The 19544-nt window shown below is 37.1% G+C and overlaps 2 protein-coding genes across 2 annotated transcripts; one reads left to right on the forward strand and one right to left on the reverse strand.

Annotated features, from left to right (window-relative positions):
• Positions 1–3168: 3168 nt before the first annotated feature.
• LOC120431871 (26S proteasome non-ATPase regulatory subunit 5) lies at positions 3169–4986 on the reverse strand. Its single transcript, XM_039597002.2, has 4 exons — positions 4707–4986; positions 3909–4651; positions 3668–3854; positions 3169–3609 (listed from the first exon to the last, which is right to left on the reverse strand). Exons 1-4 carry the CDS (start codon positions 4874–4876, stop codon positions 3246–3248), a joined length of 1464 nt encoding a protein of 487 aa, XP_039452936.1. The 5' UTR covers positions 4877–4986; the 3' UTR covers positions 3169–3245.
• A 3930-nt stretch (positions 4987–8916) lies between these two features.
• LOC120431869 (zinc finger protein 91-like) lies at positions 8917–18239 on the forward strand. Its single transcript, XM_039597001.1, has 3 exons — positions 8917–9400; positions 9459–10698; positions 17294–18239. Exons 1-3 carry the CDS (start codon positions 9056–9058, stop codon positions 18037–18039), a joined length of 2331 nt encoding a protein of 776 aa, XP_039452935.1. The 5' UTR covers positions 8917–9055; the 3' UTR covers positions 18040–18239.
• The last annotated feature ends 1305 nt before the right edge of the window (positions 18240–19544 follow it).

A 19544-nucleotide genomic window follows, 5' to 3' on the forward strand; every position in this document is an offset into this window, starting at 1 on the left:
TGGTTTTGTTTTTTGATGACCATTAGGCTGGTCCAAATCTGGGCTGACTCGGGACTACACCATGAAATTGGGTCCTAAAATTAGGCTTAAATTTGCGATTTTTTAATCAATTTCAAAAAAATAACTTCGCGGCCCTTCTTGACAGAAAAGGTCCTACTTGACAGCTCGTTCCAAGGGGACCATAGCTAATCCATCAAAAAAATGTTGTCTTGTCAATTTTTTTAATGATAAAATGTGATCAGAAATGGGTTTTAATCGTGTTTTTACCGTTGTACATAAAAATTGACATAAGGCTTTAGGACCCTATTGAAGGTTGACCCAAAGGTACCAAAATTTTCGTAATTAAAAGGACCCCGTGGCGCGGTGGTTAGCGGCTTCGGCTGCCGATCCCTCATGTGTGCTAAGGGGCACGGGTTTGATTCCCGACCATCTCCTCTGGGTGTTCTGTGTTTGTCCCGTTAGTTAGTAAATTCAGTCTGAAAAGACGGTGTGATGTCTATTATTAAAAGACTTAACTATTGGTACCCAAACATATATAGGTCATCGCTGAAATTTTAAAGTTATTGCAGTTTTAGTGAAAAAAGTCGTTTTTCCAACGACCGGCGCGCCGAAAATCACACTTTTTATTTTCAAAAAATCATAACTCGGAATTCTGTTAATTAACACCTCCAGTTTTTGAGTATGTTACGTAACATTTTCCGAGAAATCCGATAAACATATTTTCAGACATAGGCTCTTTGGTTCAGACACGGTAATTTTAAGTTTTCATACGACTTTTTCAAATGTTTGGCTAGTTTTTTCGATCCTCAAATTATTTTTCCTTAAAAGGCCCAACTAAAATCGGTTAAAATGAAGCGGAGCTGTGATTTTTTGAAAAATGTGGTTTTGGCGAAAATTGACGGCCACTTTTGCACCCTAGCACGGTGTAGGTCATCCTAACGGCCAAAAAAAAAATACGGGTCTAATTATTTATTTTTTTCGGTTTGTGCCCTTTTCAAATGGAACTGCTGATACACTCAACCCCCGGTGGTTGGTCACTTTTTCGTTTGACACTTTTTTAGTTTGGACCCCGTTGGTTGGTCAAAGTCAAACTAAAAAGTGACGAACTGTCACTTTCTACACGGGGCTCACGCACACTATCAAAACAAACGTTTGGTAGTGTGTGTGAGCTTTGTGTAAAAGGGGTGTTAAACTAAAACGTGACCCCGTTCGTTTGACAACAGTTGGTGTCAAACCATCGGGGTTTGAGTGTGTATAAATTACTCATTTGGCACATCTGCCAAGAACCTTGCATTTAAGAGGTTACATATAAGTAAATAGGCCAAAATGGGTTGTTATGAACACAGACATAATTTTTTAAAAAAATTGTGCTTTGGGATGTTCCCTTCAATGTTGTATACTTGGTTGATGAAAATTTTTAGCTTAAAACTATTTTTGAGCCACTTTAAAAAATGTGTTTTGTCGACAACTTTTCCAGGGTGCGGGGCAGAATGGACCACCCTGTGGGGCAGAATGGGCCACCTTAGAAAACAAGCCATTTCGTCCAATAAAACGTTGAAGGGAGATAATCAATGACTTAAGGGACCGTTCTAACATGGTTTCCATGAAGTTCCATGAAGACCACTTTTATGAAAATAGTCACTTACCAAAACAAACATTTTTGAAAATAGTTTTAATATGTTGGAATAAGACACTATTTTTACAAATAACCATCAAAACAACTAAAAAATCAACTAATATTGCATAAAACGTGATTTGTGAACCTACCAGGAGCGACATAATCCATTTAACAAAAATTTCATAACTTTTGATTGTTTTAATAAGGCAGGAAAAGGGTGGTCCATTCTGCCCCCAAGTGGATTTTAATTTAACATTTCCACCACCAAGCCTCTAAAAAAATTGAAGGTCCGTTGTTGTTTGATTACCTTCGTAATAGCTCCTGGTAACATTCTAAACATTGAACAAACTTGTTCAAACAATCTAACTTTCGAGAAAGCTTATTTATGAACCTCGAAATAAACAACATTTGCGTGGTTTTGTCAATGAATTTACATTTTTGCTCATAATTCGAAAAATACAGTGAATTTAAGCGTCGTTTTCGGTGTGGTGATGTTATTTGACGTCCTTTATAAGACCCTTGCCTTACAGTTGGTCTAAATCCATTCTAAAGCCCAAAACCAAGGGTGGCCCGCTCTGCCCCCATGGTCCATTCTGCCCCCCCTGCCCCTAACTAGATTCCACCCTAAGGCTCACCTCTCTCGCGCACGAAAAATCGGTAAAATGAAACCGAAAAAATCATCATCTGGATTATTCGGCGGAACACCGATTTCACTACTACACTTGCAGGTATAACGTCACACGTCGAAAAATGATATGTCACTTGTCGTAAATGAACGATGTTTGTAAAAAAATTAAATAAGTGAATTTAAGTGTTGCTGACATAGAGATTCACCAAAAATGTTCGATTGATTGATTGATTTTCTTCGAGAAGTTCGGGAGCGATTTTCTTTGGCGTGATTTGCCCTCTCTCTTTTTCGCGGGTCAAGAAAGTTCGCAAGCGAAAAAGAAACTTTTGCGATTATTCTTTTTTTTTCATTTTAGTTTTAAGTATACTTTTAGAAAACACAAAAAGTCAGTACTTTGTTCGGAAATTCTTCAAACAGCACCAAGTCTGTTTGTCCCATCGTTGCATTTTTACGCAAACAGAAATTCCATTTGAAAAGAGCCTAAACAAAAACTAATAAACTACGCTAAGATGATTTAGAATTTTTAAATGCAAGATGGCGACCAACATGGCGATAACGAAATATTTAAAAAAAAATGAAAAAATGCATTTTTCAATTTAATACGCAACCAACCATTCACATTTGACGAAAATGGGGTCGCAGAACTCGAATTTACTGTTAAAAGTAAGAAAAAAAATACAAAAAAAAAATTCATTTAGTTTGTGAATCGATTGTCCGAAGTCTTAAACAATCCTTCGGTTTATCGAAACTTCGGATAATCATTTCCAGAGTTTTTTTTAAGAAGGTTCTATAAACAAAATTTTCAAATTTTGCTTTATCTGTTTTTTTAAACCACCCTGTGTCACCCAAAAAGCTGTTAGTTGATTCCTTGTCGTTGTTTGCTGAATTTGCAGGAGGCTTTCTCAGTGAATAAATTTCCGCCTTTATGACGAAGTTCCAAATATATTTGTTTTCTTCAACTGTAACACCGAGAAAAAAAAGAGTCCCCGCTCACTAACCTTACGACGCTCCCTCCACAGCCACCTCGGTGATTCCCCGCACGTAGAACGCACCTTCGGCGGCGTACTGCTTCAGCTCGGCGCTCGTTTGCGGATCAAACACACTCGACGTGGCCAGCAGCCGAATGATCTCGTACTTGTCCAGAATGACGTCCTTGTCGGCTTCCTGCTTCCGGTCTAGCAAGTACTCGACGAAACCTCCCGTCTGCAGCATGTACTGCTGGCCCCAACGGTGACCAACGAGCGCCCGGAGCAGAGCTAGGGCGGCCCGCTTGATGTCCGGGAAGGCGTTCCGAATGTAGTCCATCACCAGGTTTAGGTTTTCCTCCTCGGAGAGGTACCCGTACCACGTTTGGGTGATTGAACTGGGAACGAGGGATTGATTTAGTAAACAAAATCTTAGGGAATTCGTCAATATATTACGTGATCTGATTATCGGCCGAGGCGCCATCGACCGCGAACAGGTTCGTCAGGCAGCCCAACAGTCGCAGCTTGATGTCGTTCGGTAGATTCCGGATGACGCCGTGGATGTGCTTCAGGGTCTTCTTCAGCACTGCACCGTGCTTGTAGTGAAGCTGGCGCTTGCCCTCGCTCGGGTACGCGATGCATCCTGGCAAAAAAGTAGATTTTTTTTAAACTTCAAATAAAAAATGTTGAAACTTACCCAAAGTATCGTACGCCGTTGGCAAAATGGTAAGATCCTCAGACAACAGGCAATCAAACAGCAGCGTAATAATCTTCGGGTAGCCATCGTAGATCCTGGCCGGGTGAATTGTTGCAATACTGCCGTAGAACCGCATGAACCCTGGCACAAGAATCGTCGCCAACGGATCCTCCTCCAATCGTTCAATCTTTTGCATCAACTTATCAAACACTCCGTTGTTCTCTAAATATGCCATGCCGTGGTTATTCACCGGCAGATCAGACAATACTTGCAGCACACTCAACTGCAGCAAAATGTCCTCCTCGTCCAGCTCTTGGATGGCCTTCTGAAGGAACTTCTTCATCGCGTCCAACAGCTCCCCGGACTGCCGGCCAACCTTCACGGCGACCTCGTACAACCGACACCGAACAATGTCGTTCGCCCCCAGCAGCTTCTCCAGATTGTCCTGAACGCTTCGCATGTGGACAAACTTGGGCAGCAACGCCACCAGCAAATCTATCGAAGGCGTTCCGACGCTGGTCTCCTCCGACGCGAGGCAGTTGATGACCAACAGAATCAGCGTCTCGTTGGCAAACGCCTCCGAGGACGAAACCCGCCGCAACTCGCGCAGCCCAAACGCCTGCACGCTTGCATTCCCATGACTCAACGATTTTTCAATGACGTTCTTAACCTCCGTCGATTCGTCAATGGACAGATTGCTCATACAAATCGACAGGATGTCGCAGGCCAGCAGGGTTTGCTCGCTGAAAGAAATCGAGAGTATTACAACCCCTTCCTGATCAAAACCGGTGCACCAACCTGTTGGAATCGGTCATACACTCGAGCAGTTCCGGCGACTTGAGGAAGCTGCTTGCGATCGAAGAGTCGTTGCTGGAAATGAGCGTATTTTTGATCTCGGTGAGGGCCGTCTTACGGGACTGCTCGATCTGCAGGTTGGCCAGCAGCTCGCGGCACACGTTTTCGTCCATGCTGGCTGGCACTGGTTAATTCAACTTTCGATTGAGAATAGCGAACTGAACGGATTTCTAAACTGAAACACGGATGATTTGCTAAATCAAACCAAAACAGAACGCACTTTGTTTTGACGTTTTGGTAGCATGCACGTTTAAGGGAACTTGGGTAATAAAAAAAAGTTGCACGCTTGAAATAATGAAGTTGCATCACAAACAAACAAATAACTAAAGAAAAAATCTTGACTTTTTTTTGATAAGGTCCTATAAACAAATGTAAACATTGAGTGTATCCCTTTCACACCTTATGTCAAAGTCCATCGGAGTAAGCGGGATACACTCAATGTTTACATTTGTTTATAGGACCTTATCAAAAAAAAGTCAAGAAATTAACTAGGAATACTAATTAACTAATAGAAAAAAAATCGAAACTGGCAAATTTTTGTCAAAAAGTTAATATTGATGTTGATGATTCAAGAAGCTTTTGAAATAAAAAATGTGTAGTTTTTGAAGATCGATATCGAATAAACCGTCTCTTTTTTTATCCACAATCTCATTATTTGTCTTTATTTGTATTTTTGTGTTTTTTTTGTAATTTAGTCAAGAATTTAGTAATATTTTTTTTCTAATTTTGCTATTCTGAAATTATGCGATTTGGTCTAGATTTGATACTTTTTTTTGTAATTTTGAAATCAATAGATTTTTATGTGTATTTTGTGAAAAAATGATTTTAAATTTTTAAGTTGTTTAATTTTTAAGTTGTTTAATTTTTAAGTTGTTTAATTTTTAAGTTGTTTAATTTTTAAATCGTTAAATAGTTAAATTATTATTAATTGTTAAATTGTTAAATTGTTAAATTGTTAAATTGTTAAATTGTTAAATTGTTAAATTGTTAAATTATTAAATTGTTAAATTGTTAAATTGTTAAATTGTTAAATTGTTAAATTGTTAAATTGTTAAATTGTTAAATTGTTAAATTGTTAAATTGTTAAATTGTTAAATTGTTAAATTGTTAAATTGTTAAATTGTTAAATTGTTAAATTGTTAAATTGTTAAATTGTTAAATTGTTAAATTGTTAAATTGTTAAATTGTTAAATTGTTAAATTGTTAAATTGTTAAATTGTTAAATTGTTAAATTGTTAAATTGTTAAATTGTTAAATTGTTAAATTCTTGACTTTTTTTTGATAAGGTCCTATAAACAAATGTAAACATTGAGTATATCCCGCTTACTCCGATGGACTTTGACATAAGGTGTAAAAGGGATACACTCAATGTTTACATTTGTTTATAGGACCTTATCAAAAAAAAGTCAAGAATTGTTAAATTGTTAAATTGTTAAATTGTTAAATTGTTAAATTGTTAAATTGTTAAATTGTTAAATTGTTAAATTGTTAAATTGTTAAATTGTTAAATTGTTAATTTGTTAAATTGTTAAATTGTTAAATTGTTAAATTGTTAAATTGTTAAATTGTTAAATTGTTAAATTGTTAAATTGTTAAATTGTTAAATTGTTAAATTGTTAAATTGTTAAATTGTTAAATTGTTAAATTGTTAAATTGTTAAATTGTTAAATTGTTAAATTGTTAAATTGTTAAATTGTTAAATTGTTAAATTGTTAAATTGTTAAATTGTTAAATTGTTAAATTGTTAAATTGTTAAATTGTTAAATTGTTAAATTGTTAAATTGTTAAATTGTTAAATTGTTAAATTGTTAAATTGTTAAATTGTTAAATTGTTAAATTGTTAAATTGTTAAATTGTTAAATTGTTAAATTGTTAAATTGTTAAATTGTTAAATTGTTAAATTGTTAAATTGTTAAATTGTTAAATTGTTAAATTCTTGACTTTTTTTTGATAAGGTCCTATAAACAAATGTAAACATTGAGTATATCCCGCTTACTCCGATGGACTTTGACATAAGGTGTAAAAGGGATACACTCAATGTTTACATTTGTTTATAGGACCTTATCAAAAAAAAGTCAAGAATTGTTAAATTGTTAAATTGTTAAATTGTTAAATTGTTAAATTGTTAAATTGTTAAATTGTTAAATTGTTAAATTGTTAAATTGTTAAATTGTTAAATTGTTAAATTGTTAAATTGTTAATTTGTTAAATTGTTAAATTGTTAAATTGTTAAATTGTTAAATTGTTAAATTGTTAAATTGTTAAATTGTTAAATTGTTAAATTGTTAAATTGTTAAATTGTTAAATTGTTAAATTGTTAAATTGTTAAATTGTTAAATTGTTAAATTGTTAAATTGTTAAATTGTTAAATTGTTAAATTGTTAAATTGTTAAATTGTTAAATTGTTAAATTGTTAAATTGTTAAATTGTTAAATTGTTAAATTGTTAAATTGTTAAATTGTTAAATTGTTAAATTGTTAAATTGTTAAATTGTTAAATTGTTAAATTGTTAAATTGTTGAATTGTTAAATTGTTAAATTGTTAAATTGTTAAATTGTTAAATTGTTAAATTGTTGAATTGTTAAATTGTTAAATTGTTAAATTGTTAAATTGTTAAATTGTTAAATTGTTAAATTGTTAAATTGTTAAATTGTTAAATTGTTAAATTGTTAAATTGTTAAATTTTTAAATTGTTAAATTGTTAAATTGTTAAATTGTTAAATTGTTAAATTGTTAAATTGTTAAATTGTTAAATTGTTAAATTGTTAAATTGTTAAATTGTTAAATTGTTAAATTGTTAAATTGTTAAATTGTTAATTTGTTAATTTTTTAAATTGTTTAATTGTTAAATTAAATTTTTCAATGTGAAAAATTAATTGCGCACTTTTTGTTGCGCTCTTAACTCTTATTTATGGATTATATCAATCTTGTACACACAAAGAAAAAATACTCTAAATTTAAAAAGATCGTTCGTTGGCTCGCTTCAAAATATAAAGCAATTACAAAACCAGGTTGAAGGATAAAAACATGCTCAAAAAATCAAATGTTAAACTCATTCTTCAACATGTGTCCAAATTACCCCACAAAAGGTGTACATATTACCCCACAAGGTATGTCCAAATTACCCCATAGGGGTGTTCATATTACCCCCACACAAAAATGTGGGGGTAATTTGGACACCTTTAAATTTTTGCGATAAAAATGGGTTATTCATCAAAATTTATCGAAATGAATGACATTTTTCCATAAAATATGGTCTCTATTATCCTCTGATGTAATCCACATTCCTTTAAAATATCCATACAGCCCGTGGCAGAGCAATTTCCTTAAGGTGTCCAAATTACCCCACACTCCCCTACTTTTTTTCTTTTTGAGTGAATGTCAAAATTCGAATTCGACAATATTCCGTGCTGCGAAGAATGCAGATTCAACAAATGATATGGCTGATATGAAAAAAAAGGTAATGTGACGGAAATTCTTCAATTATCATAAACATTGACAAATCATAAAAGGCAAAACATTATTTTACCCTAAATTTCATACACTCAACCCCCGGTGGTTGGTCACTTTTTCGTTTAACACTTTTTTAGTTTGTACCCCGTTGGTTGGTCAAAGTCAAACTAAAAAGTGACGAACTGTCACTTTTTACACGGCGTTCACGCACACTATCAAAACAAACGTTTGGTAGTGTGTGTGAACTCCGTGTAAAAGGGGTGTCAAACTAAAACGTGACCCCGTTCGTTTGACAACAGTTGGTGTCAAACCATCGGGGTTTGAGTGTAGAACTTAGTAAAATTTGTGTAATAATTACTTTTTCGTAAGGATTTTGCAAAAACAAAATAATTTGATAATGGTTTCCGCCCTTTTCACATATTATGTACTTCAGAAAGCAGCTGCTGCGCATCTGTCAAATCGTGTGTTTGAAAATCGCTGAACGCTGAGAGTGAGTGAGATGAAAAAGATGGGAAAGTGCGGTCAATGGAATATTCCATATGCATGCATGCAGTTCGTCAGTGCTTTTATCCTAAATATTTTACCCTTTTACCTGATGTTGGGGTATACCCAAAAATGGGTATAATAGGTAGCGGATAACACAACTCAAAAGAGTACAGTTTCCTACAAACGTGTTGTTTTTGACATTCTTGTCAAACAAATCAACGAGCCCGCCGCCGCGAGTCGTGTTTTTTTCCGCACAAACAAAAAAAAATCCTTGGCTTCTCTTTTTTAAGTTCAGAAAAAAATTGTTTTGTTCTTCACAAGTGACAAAAGCTCAGCATCATCGTCCTGTCCAAATGGAGACCCGCTCAGCGAACGCAGGTTCCTCCGTGGTCGCCGCCACGGGACCAAACATTTGCCGAATCTGCCTAACCAACGGCGGAACCGGAAGACAAGGGCAAGTACACGGTCTGGAATCGATCTTCAGCACCGTGGTGGACTACGAGTGCAAAAGTTTGTACGGGATCCTGCTGGAGGTTTGCGCCCCACTCGGTACCCGGGAGATGCTCAACGGGATGCCGGAACGGATCTGCCGGGGTTGCAAGTGGCGCCTGCTGACGGCTTACGAGCTGTACGAGACCTGCCTGCGGAGTGACGAAAAGATGCGCGAGGTTAGCGCACGCGAGATCCAGCTCAAGCAGGTAGGAAACGAGTGGAAGTTTTGTTTGGATTCTTGATGCTTAACCTTTTTGCTTTCAGGCCATGCAAGTGGAGAAAAAGGAAGAACAGCAGGTCGTCATCAAGCAGGAACTGCCCGACGGGGACGAGCAGCCAAGTTTCCAGCACACAGAAACCGACACAACCATGGAGGACTACAGCGACGCGTCCGCTCTGCTGCTCGAGAGTCAGTTCTACCCGGATGCGGAAAGTTCGCTGGTCGCTCCTTCGCCGAACCTTCTGGAAGAAATGGCCCCGGCCGTGGACCTCGAGGAAACGTTTTTCGCCGAACATTACCAACCCGGCGAGAACGGGAACCACAAGTGTGGCATTTGCGAGGCGGAATTCCAGTACAAGAGTGCCGCCCGGACGCACATTCTCCAGAAGCACGACCCGTCGAAACCGTTCAAGTGCGACGTGTGTTTCATCTCGCTGACGACGGAACTGCGTCTGATTCGCCACAAGGCCCTGGGGCACGGCGTCGGAGTGATCAAATGTGACCAGAGTGCGGAGGACAAGGACGAGTCGGGCGCCACAGTCTACACGTGCAAGATCTGCTCGAAAACGTTCACCTCGATGGTCCGCTTCAAGCGCCACAAGAACGTCCACGTCGCGTACAACAGGCCGTTCAAGTGCGACGTCTGTCTGTACCGGTTCTCAACCCGATCACAGCTCCAACAACACGCCAAAACGCACCAGGAAAAGCCCGAAGGCACCGACCAACCCGACCAGGACCAGTGGCCGTGCGAGTTCTGCGAGGAAAAGCTGCCCAACAAACGTGCCCAGACGATGCACGTTCGGCGGTTCCACCCGGAGCAAACCCTCGCCGTTGAATCTCCCGCCGGAACCGCCACTTCCACCGGCAGCGACAAAAACGAGTACAAATGCATCATCTGCTCGGAGGCGTTCGCCCGCGAAAGTGTCCTCAACACGCACATGAAGATGCACGAGCTGATCGCGCTCGAAAAGGAAAAGGAACAACGGCAGCAACAGCTGGAAGCGATGCTCGCCAAGCGGGAACAGCAGCAGCAGCAGAATTCCGCGTTGGACTCGAGTACGACCGCGGTCGGCGCCATCAGCTTCAACGAAAGTCTGACGACGATGGCCGGTGGGAAGAAACGTAGCGACGCCGATATGCTGTTTGTGTGCATCGTCTGCGAGCAGGAGTTTGAGGAGCGGGATATGCTGCTGAAGCACCAGAAAAGGCTGCACAAGGAGCTGGAGCTGAACATTGTGTCGAGCGGGGCCGCGCAGGAACAGCAGGATGGAGCGGCGGAGGAAGGTAAGAAAAGAATTTCATTCGAATAAGCAACAGTTTTGGCCGTCACAAATGTTTTTGAAAGTTTATGTCGCACCCTGCAGCACTTCAGTGTTGGCCTAAAAAATCAGGGAGCAATCTTTAAGAATCTCTTAATTTTTAAGTTTCAAATTTTCTAAAAACTCTCCAAATTTATAGGCATTTTCAGTAGAACAAACTTGAATGTAAAGTGCTTCGAATTCAGTTTGAAATGCAATATGAATCGATAATTTTATAATGAAAACTGGTTTCAACGAATTGGGTCCTAAAGCTCTATGTAAATGTGTATGTACAACGGTTTTTACACGATTAAAAACCATTTCTGATCACTTTTTTTCATTTTGATGCAAAAAAATAAATTGACAACACAACATTATTTTATGGATCTTGGAGCGAACTGTCAAGTAGGACTTTTTGTGTCAATAAGGGCCGCGAAGAAAAAAATGATTTAAAAATACATTTTTTGCAATTCCGTCGTGAAACTACTTACTTTTCCTGTCATTCTTGAACGACGAAATAGCCTACTTTTCTATACCAAAAATAACAGAATCGAATAGCAACACTTTTCAAAATAAATGCTGAAAAGTTCTACTTTTCAGCACTGAAATGGGTGCTGAAAAGTTGAACTTTTCAGCACTTGTTTCGAAAAGTAACACTTTTCAACATTTTTTTGATTTAAACGGTTTATTGACAAAATACATGAAAATTCGACTTAAAATTTCACTCAATGGGTGTTTTTCGAAATTGCAAAAAATGTTGTATGGAACTCGTTGCAAAACTTGGATTTTTCAGCACTCGTCGTATTTATCCAACTCGGTGAACCTCGTTGGATAAATGTACGACTCGTGCTGAAAAAATCCTCTTTTTGCAACTTGTTGCATAAACTACTATTTTTGTATTTTGTTCAAAGCTTATAAACTTAGTTAACTAATAAAAAACATTGATTTGTTTTTTTTATAACTATGCCAGCTACCTTATTGATGGTACATTTGACGTAAAAATAAAATTTGAACACCTTAAATTTTATAATAACATGAGAAACTATGACTATCAAAGTCACCCCGGAATTCAAAATAAGATTTTTATAAAATCATTAAAAAAAAATTAACATGTTTTCAAAAATAGTGCATGGACCATGAACCTTTTGTGGACTAACCTAGCACATGTTTTAAAAATAAAAATCTTGATACAAACCTTGCCAGTTAGAAATTATTTCAAAAATAAATTGAAATCCTATCAGTGTGATCACGGTTTACGGTACTTCAAAAGATAAAGATTTTGGAATATTTTTAATCCATTTTTTGTATGAATAATTCTAGGGTGACCACTCAAATACCATTTTCAAATTCCCGACTATCCAGACACTCAAATAATAGTCATTTCAAAGGAAAAAACTCTTTAAATAAAAGTCAATATTATCCAAGTAACATTTTTAAACCAACTAGCCACCACCTAGTTTTATTAAGGTTTTATGGTAGCATTTTGGCTTTCACAGCAACCAATATAAGCATGAGCTGAATTAAAGGTTCTAAGAAGGTTTTATGCCTCGGACATAAAACTTCGTGGCAATAAGAGCCAAATGGCTTTCAATAAGGTTTTATGAGAGTTTTAAGAGAGTCTTGAAAGCCCGATGGCAATGGTTTTATCTCATGTTTCTTGTAAACCAAGGATGTTGTAGCTGTCACTTGCCATTAGGCATGCAAATAACTTTAAACCATAAGCTCCTAAGAAAGCATTTAACGCGGCCAAATAGCAATGCATAAATATGGCGCTATACGCGTGGTTTGATTGATTTTGATTGACGTCATCTTGGTAGAAAAAAAATGAAAAAGCAATAAATATGACTAGCATTTGATGAAAACACACATTTATGCTAAATTTCTCACATAACTAAAATGGCTTCATCCATAAAGTACGTCACGCTAAAATCAGCCAAAATTTACCCCCCCTCCTCCCCCCCTTTGTCACGCTATTCCTATACTTATAACACGCAATGTCACACTTGCTCAGACCCCCCCCCTCCCCCCCTAGAGCGTGACATACTTTATGGATGACGCCTATAACCATCGACTTTCAAAATGTGTTAAACTTTTTTTTTCTTCAAAAAACTGCATTTTTTTAATTATAAATTGTTATTACAAAAGAATTATTTTTGTTGACGAGTTGATTTTTTGGCTCTATCTCTCCCACATTTATCGATAAAATTTTAACCGCAGCTGAAATTAAGCAACCAATTACGAGAAATACTCTATCAAATTATTATAGGGGCAGAGGACCAGGAGGGGGGGGGGCAGAATGGGCCACCCTTGGTTTTGGGCATTAGAATGAATTTAGACCAACTGTAAGGCAAGGGTCCTTCAAATCATTAAGAGGCTTGGTGGTGGAAGTGTTAAATTAAAATCCACTTGGGGGCAGAATGGACCACCCTTATCCTGCCTTATAAAAACAATCAAAAGTTACGAAATTTGAGCTAAATGGATTATTTCACTCCTGGTAGCTTCACAAAACAGGTTTAATGCAACATTAGTTGATTTTTTACTTGTTAAGATGCATATTTGGAGCCTAACATTTCAAAAGGGCACAAAACTTTTGTAAACAATAGTGTATCCCTTTCACTCAAATGACAGTTTGCATAAGGTGTGAGAGGGATACACTCTTGTTTACAAAAGTTTTGTGCCCTAATGAAATGGAAAGCACGATTTGTAAAAATAGTATCTTATTGCGACATATTTAAACTATTTTCAAAAATGTTTGTTTTGTTAAGTGACAATTTTTATAAAAGTGATCAAACATCATGGAAACTATGTTGGAAAGGTCCTTCCAGTCATTTCTTATCACTCTTCAACGTTGTATTAAATGAAATGGCTTGTTTTCTAAGGTGGCCCATTCTGCCCCGCACCCTGAAAAAGTAGTCAAAAAAACATTTTTTTAAAGTGGCTCAAAAACAGTTTTTAGTAAGAGAAATTCATCAACCAAGTATACAACATTCCAAAGCATAAGCCTACTACACTCAATTCATTAATTTTTATGTTTTTCTATGATTTTTGGCGCATTTGGCTTAGGCGGACCATTCTGCCCATATGCCCCTAATTATCTCCAATACATATTATTTAATTTTCGCCATTTTTGCTAACCGTCTCCATTATATCATTTGGCAAGACAAAGAATTTTTTTTGCCAGAATAAAATCTGTCTGGCATAAGAAGTTTAAAGACGTATGAAATGTCATGTATGTTTTGGCTGACAGGTTTTATAGCGGTGACAGCTTCGATAAAGCCTAAAATGTTACTTGGGTAACCATCGAAAAAATATTTTATATGAATTTAAAAAAATCAATCAATGACAATTTTTGTAAAAACAGAAGCTTAATAACAAATGCCTTAAAAAATTAAAAAAATGGAAGCATTCATTATTTTGATTCAGAGTAGAAACATAAACAATAACCTAGATTTTGTTTTAATGGTTCTATAAACAAAATTTTAATTTTTTGCTTATTGGGTGTTTTTAGAACCGCCTTGAACCTTGAACCGAGCTTAAATTCAGAGGTATTCAAAAACACCCAAAAAGCAAAAAATAAAAAAAGGTCCTATTTTCAAAAAAAAAAAAACTCCAGATTTAGTCTTTGAAAAATAATCAAAAGCTTAACAATATTTATAATTTCAATGTTTATTTATTTAAATTGGCAAACGTACACTCAAAATCAGAAGTACCCTTCAAAAAGGGTTTTATCTACCCTTTATCTGTCATCCCAAAGAAAAAAAAAAAAAAACCCTGAAAAATCAATCAATCAACACAATTCAAAAAATCAATCAATCAACATCAATCAACACTCAAAATCAGAAGTACCCTTCAAAAAGGGTTTTATCTACCCTTTATCTGTCATCCCAAAGAAAAAAAACCCTTTTTGAGGGTTACTTCCACCCTTTTTTTCAAGTTCACCCGTCGTCACCCTTTTGCAAAGGGTTACTACCGGTAAACTTGAAAAAAGGGTGGAAGTAACCCTCAAAAAGGGTTTTTTTCTTTGGGATGACAGATAAAGGGTAGATAAAACCCTTTTTGAAGGGTACTCCTGATTTTGAGTGTATACTTGGACTTGGACTTGGACTGGAAATGGCAAAAAGTTAAAGATAACTGAATTTTTAATTATATTCTCAATTTTATTTTATTTAAAATCAAAACACGCTTATAACATGATTGCTGTTATTATTATTTCAAAGAATTTAGGAAAATATATAGGAATTCGTAAAAAAAAGTTTTTAACTAAGTTTCATTCTTGATTTTGTAAATTTTGATATTGAATTTTTGAAACAATGCTGACTTTTCTAGCTGCCAGTATTTAACTGTTTTATTTAGTTTTTTCAGTTATGTTTTATCCGTTATTTTATGCGAAATTTTTGAAGAGACACATTATTTAAACATATTTGCAATAACTCAAAATTTCTTGGGTTTAGTTTTTTGCAGCGTAAAAATAGTTTTTAATTTTTTTGATACAGAACGAACAACGATTAGATTTTATTTGATATTTAAATTGTCCGATAACTGAAAATCAAGCATTACCCATACTCACAAAAAAGTTCAAGACAAACATTTGGGAAAAAATATTTACTTAAAAAAAAACCATTGAACCATTCAAATCATTCAAACTCAAGTTGGAATCTTTTTTCAAATGTTCAATCAATGTGACAAAATGAAACAGAATCAGTTTACGCTGTCCATAATCTTTGAAATTGAGTGAATTTAATTTGAAAATCGTACAGAACATTACAAAATTATTCAAGAGTTAAAAAAATCAAGGAAGTATGCTTGGGATTCCCGACATATAACAACTTTTCCCAACTTTTTGACAAAAAATTACAGATTTCCAACTTTTTCCCGATTTTGGCGAATTCCCGACTTGATTGGCCACCTTATCAATAATTATGTTTGCATTTTCTCAATCTTATTTAAATAATACAACTACAACAAGTCTGGTATAACAAAGCTTTATTACAACAACAACAAAAAAAGTTACAATTTATCGATCTAAACTAAAAGTTGCTCCAATGCCCCGCCGAGGTCCGAATGCAGGTCCGTGAACAGCGCCCCCACGATCTGCTATACTGCTATGCACTACAAAGGAAAGAAGTCCGACCTGGGGAAGAAATAATCAAGCAAAAGGAATTAGAATGATTACATTGAATCATACATTAATTTTTAAGACATCTACCAAAAATGCTCCCTTTCAGTATGTTTAGCTAGCCAGTTCTGATCTGTGGAATATTTATAAAAATAATTTTTAATTAATATATTAAAAAGCTTCGAAAAATGAGAAGCTACACGAAGAAATCAAGCTGAGAACATACGAGTTACATTGTCAATTTGTAAAACTGTGAATTTAGCAAACCAACATTTCAAAATAATTCACACAAACCTATACAATCACAGACCTTTTTTCGGATTTAGGTTTGTATCATATAGATTTGCATGAATAAAAATTAAATGTCGGTCGAACAAATTTCATCAGCCCAAACTATCAATGTTAAGGTCTTTCTACGATAGAAAAAGCACGCAAAATTTTGAAAATCTACCAAATTAGCTCTAAACTACATTCTAAACTAATTCAACAATAAACAAAAACGCAACCAAAGAACAAACACAAAAACAAGAAAAATATTTAGAAAACAGTGAAAATTTAGAATATCGCAATCTCAGCAACCGGGGAAAATCACGGTTACCGAGACTTTGACAGTTGCCGAAAGTTTGAACTTTTAAATTTTGTACTGTGGGCAATTTCTCATTGGAAATCGCCACAGTTTGGGCCAAAATCGTGTCATCAGGTTTAATTTCGGTTCCCGATGGCGCATCCGCCGGAGTCGAATCCACGCCGGGTTGGTCTAAATCAATGTCATGAGAATTTCCTATACCCAACGATGGATTCGACTCCGACGAAGCCGCCAGAGGGAATTTGGAAAGCCCATGATGAACCCGGCAGTGCCCGGGGTTCCACCACGGATTCAATCGAATTGCTGGGGACGAAATAATTTGTTAGTGAATTTTGCTCTGAGAGTGATTCCGTTTCTGGAATCACCCCAGCGGGTCCGAAAAAGTAAATATGTCTAGAAATCCAACCATCGAGTGGTTCCGGAACCGGAATCTCCGGTTCCGAAAGCACTTCTGCGCGGTCAAGCTCATTTAGCCGCTCGAAATATGCCACTGCGAGAACTGCTAGGTCATCGTCTTCATCACGGATGCCCGATTCGACATCCGGATCATAGGCCAGTGCTGGCCGGGACCGCCAGACACCCATGCGGTGCGCTAGAAAAGAGGAAAAGAAAATGCGGATTAGATTTAGGAAAATACGTCCGTACGCCGCCATCACAAGTTTGGGAACGAGGGGTTTGGTAGGGGGCACTTGTATTTATAACTTCTTGAGTTGTTTATTTTGCCCGTAACCATGGGGGCGTACGCGCGTCAGCCTGTTCGGGCGAGCGTAGCAACGGGCGGAGTTTTGGTCGTAGTAGCCGTTGCGTGTTAAGAAATTTTGTTGACGTTTTAGAATCAAATTCAAATAATTAACGAACTGATCTTTTCTCTATTTTCAGCCCCGGTAGACGACTTGGAAGACAGCGCACGTACCAAAGATCCGGACCAAAACACGGACGAGTCGATGGTGGTCGATCTGGACCCGATCGAGTTCCTTGCGACGGAAAACGGTCAAACGAAGCCGCGTGGCGGCGGTGGCGGTCCTCCGTCCCTGCCCAAATGTGAACTCTGCGGCAAAACCTTCATGTACAACTGCCTCCTGCAAACCCACATCAAAAAGAGTCACAGCGAATCGAAGCCGTTCGAGTGCAAAACGTGCCACATGCGCTTCGGCTACCGAGGCACCCTCCAGAAGCACGAACTCTCCCACTCGGCGCAAAACGTCCGCGCCGGCGGTCACGGTTCCATCATGTACAAGTGCAAACTCTGCGGGGCCAAGTTCCTCGAGCAGAAACTGCTAACCTTCCACCTGAGGACCCACCGCAGCGCACCTCCCACTCCAACCCAAAAAGCGGACCCGGAACCACCCATCACCAAAAAGGTGGAAATCTTCGCGTGCGGCTTTTGTCCGCAAATCTTCAACGCCAAGGACGAGTTCGATCGGCACCTGGTCAATGTCCACCGACAGACGCCGGCGCCACCCCCGTTGAAACCGGCTCCCGGAATCAACCGGAACTCGCCAACGCCCGCGGCAGCGCGCAGGACTGCCGAACGGCGGACGCCCATGAACGAGAAAGAAACGTTTTTCGACAGTTTGTCGATCGTCAAGCTGGAACATCCGTTGGGAACGGTTAAGCTAGATTAGAATGGTGATAGTTTTGCTCCAAGTGGAAAACGAAGAGGGAAGCCAGACAAAGAGTGTTTCTGAAAGAAATGTGTAGAACCTAAGTTGGTAAGATTTGCATTATGTTTAGGAAACCTAATATGAACATGTGTTACATGTGTGACCCCTTAAACCCGATTTTATGACGCGATGTGATGTCAAGTTTGTGACAGAATAATTAAGTGTTCTCAAAATAAAGTATATTTAAGACAAGATGTGACTTTTTTTTTTCTTTTCGTATTTGCCACTTTTAAGAAGAGTGTAACAAACAACTTTCTACCTAATTTTAAAGTTTTAAATCGCATTAGGGGCAGGGGGGGCAGAATGGACCAGGGGAGCAGAATGGGCCACCCTTGGTTTTGGGCTTTAGAATGGATTTAGACCAATTGTAAGGCAAGGGTCTTATAAAGGACGTCAAATAACTTCACCATACCGAAAACGACGTTTGAATTGATTGTATTTTTTGAATTATGAGCAAAAATGTAAATGTATTAGAAAAACCACGCAAATGTTGTTTATTTCGAGGTTTTTAAATAAGCTTTCTAAAAAGTTGGATTGTTTGAAAAAGTTTGCTCAATGCTTATAACGATACTAGATGTTACTACCAAGGTATACAATCAACAACGGAACCTTAAAATCATTTAGAGGCTTGGTGGTGGAAGTGTTAAATTAAAATCCACTTGGGGGCAGAATGGACCACCCTTATCCTGCCTTATAAAAACAATCAAAAGTTATGAAATTTGGATTTTATGGATTATTTCACTCCTGGTAGCTTCACAAATAAAGTTTAATGTAACATTATTTGATTTGTTAGTTGTTTTGATGATTATTTCTAGATTAAATTTTCAAAACAACCTATCCCTCATGGGTTTCCTATGCAGATAGGGCCTTTTGAAAATTTAATCGAGATTTGTAAAAATAGTGTCCTTTTTCAACATATTAACACTATTTTCAAAAATGTTTGTTTTGGTAAGTGACTATTTTTATTAAAGTGGTCTAACTTTATGGAAACTATGTTAGAAAGGTACCTTAAGTCATTTTTTAGCTCCCTTCAACGTTGTAGGGGCAGGGGGGGGCAGAATGGACCAGGGGGGCAGAATGGGCCACCCTTGGTTTTGGGCTTTAGAATGGATTTAGACCAATTGTAAGGCAAGGGTCTTATAAAGGACGTCAAAAAACATCACCATACCGAAAACGACGTTTGAATTCATTGTATTTTTCGAATTATGAGCAAAAATGTAAATTTATTGACAAAACTACGCAAATATTGTTTATTTCGAAGTTTTTAAATAAGCTTTCTGAAAAGTTGGATTGTTTGAAAAAGTTTGCTCAATGCTTATAACGTTACTAAATGTTACTACCAAGGTATACAAACAACAAGGGAACCTTGAAATCATTTAGAGGCTTGGTGGTGGAAGTGTTAAATTAAAATCCACTTGGGGGCAGAACGGACCACCCTTTTCCTGCCTTACAAAAACAATCAAAAG

The sequence above is a fragment of the Culex pipiens genome, chromosome 2 (assembly GCF_016801865.2).
Source record: "Culex pipiens pallens isolate TS chromosome 2, TS_CPP_V2, whole genome shotgun sequence".
Lineage (NCBI taxonomy): Eukaryota > Metazoa > Arthropoda > Insecta > Diptera > Culicidae > Culex > Culex pipiens.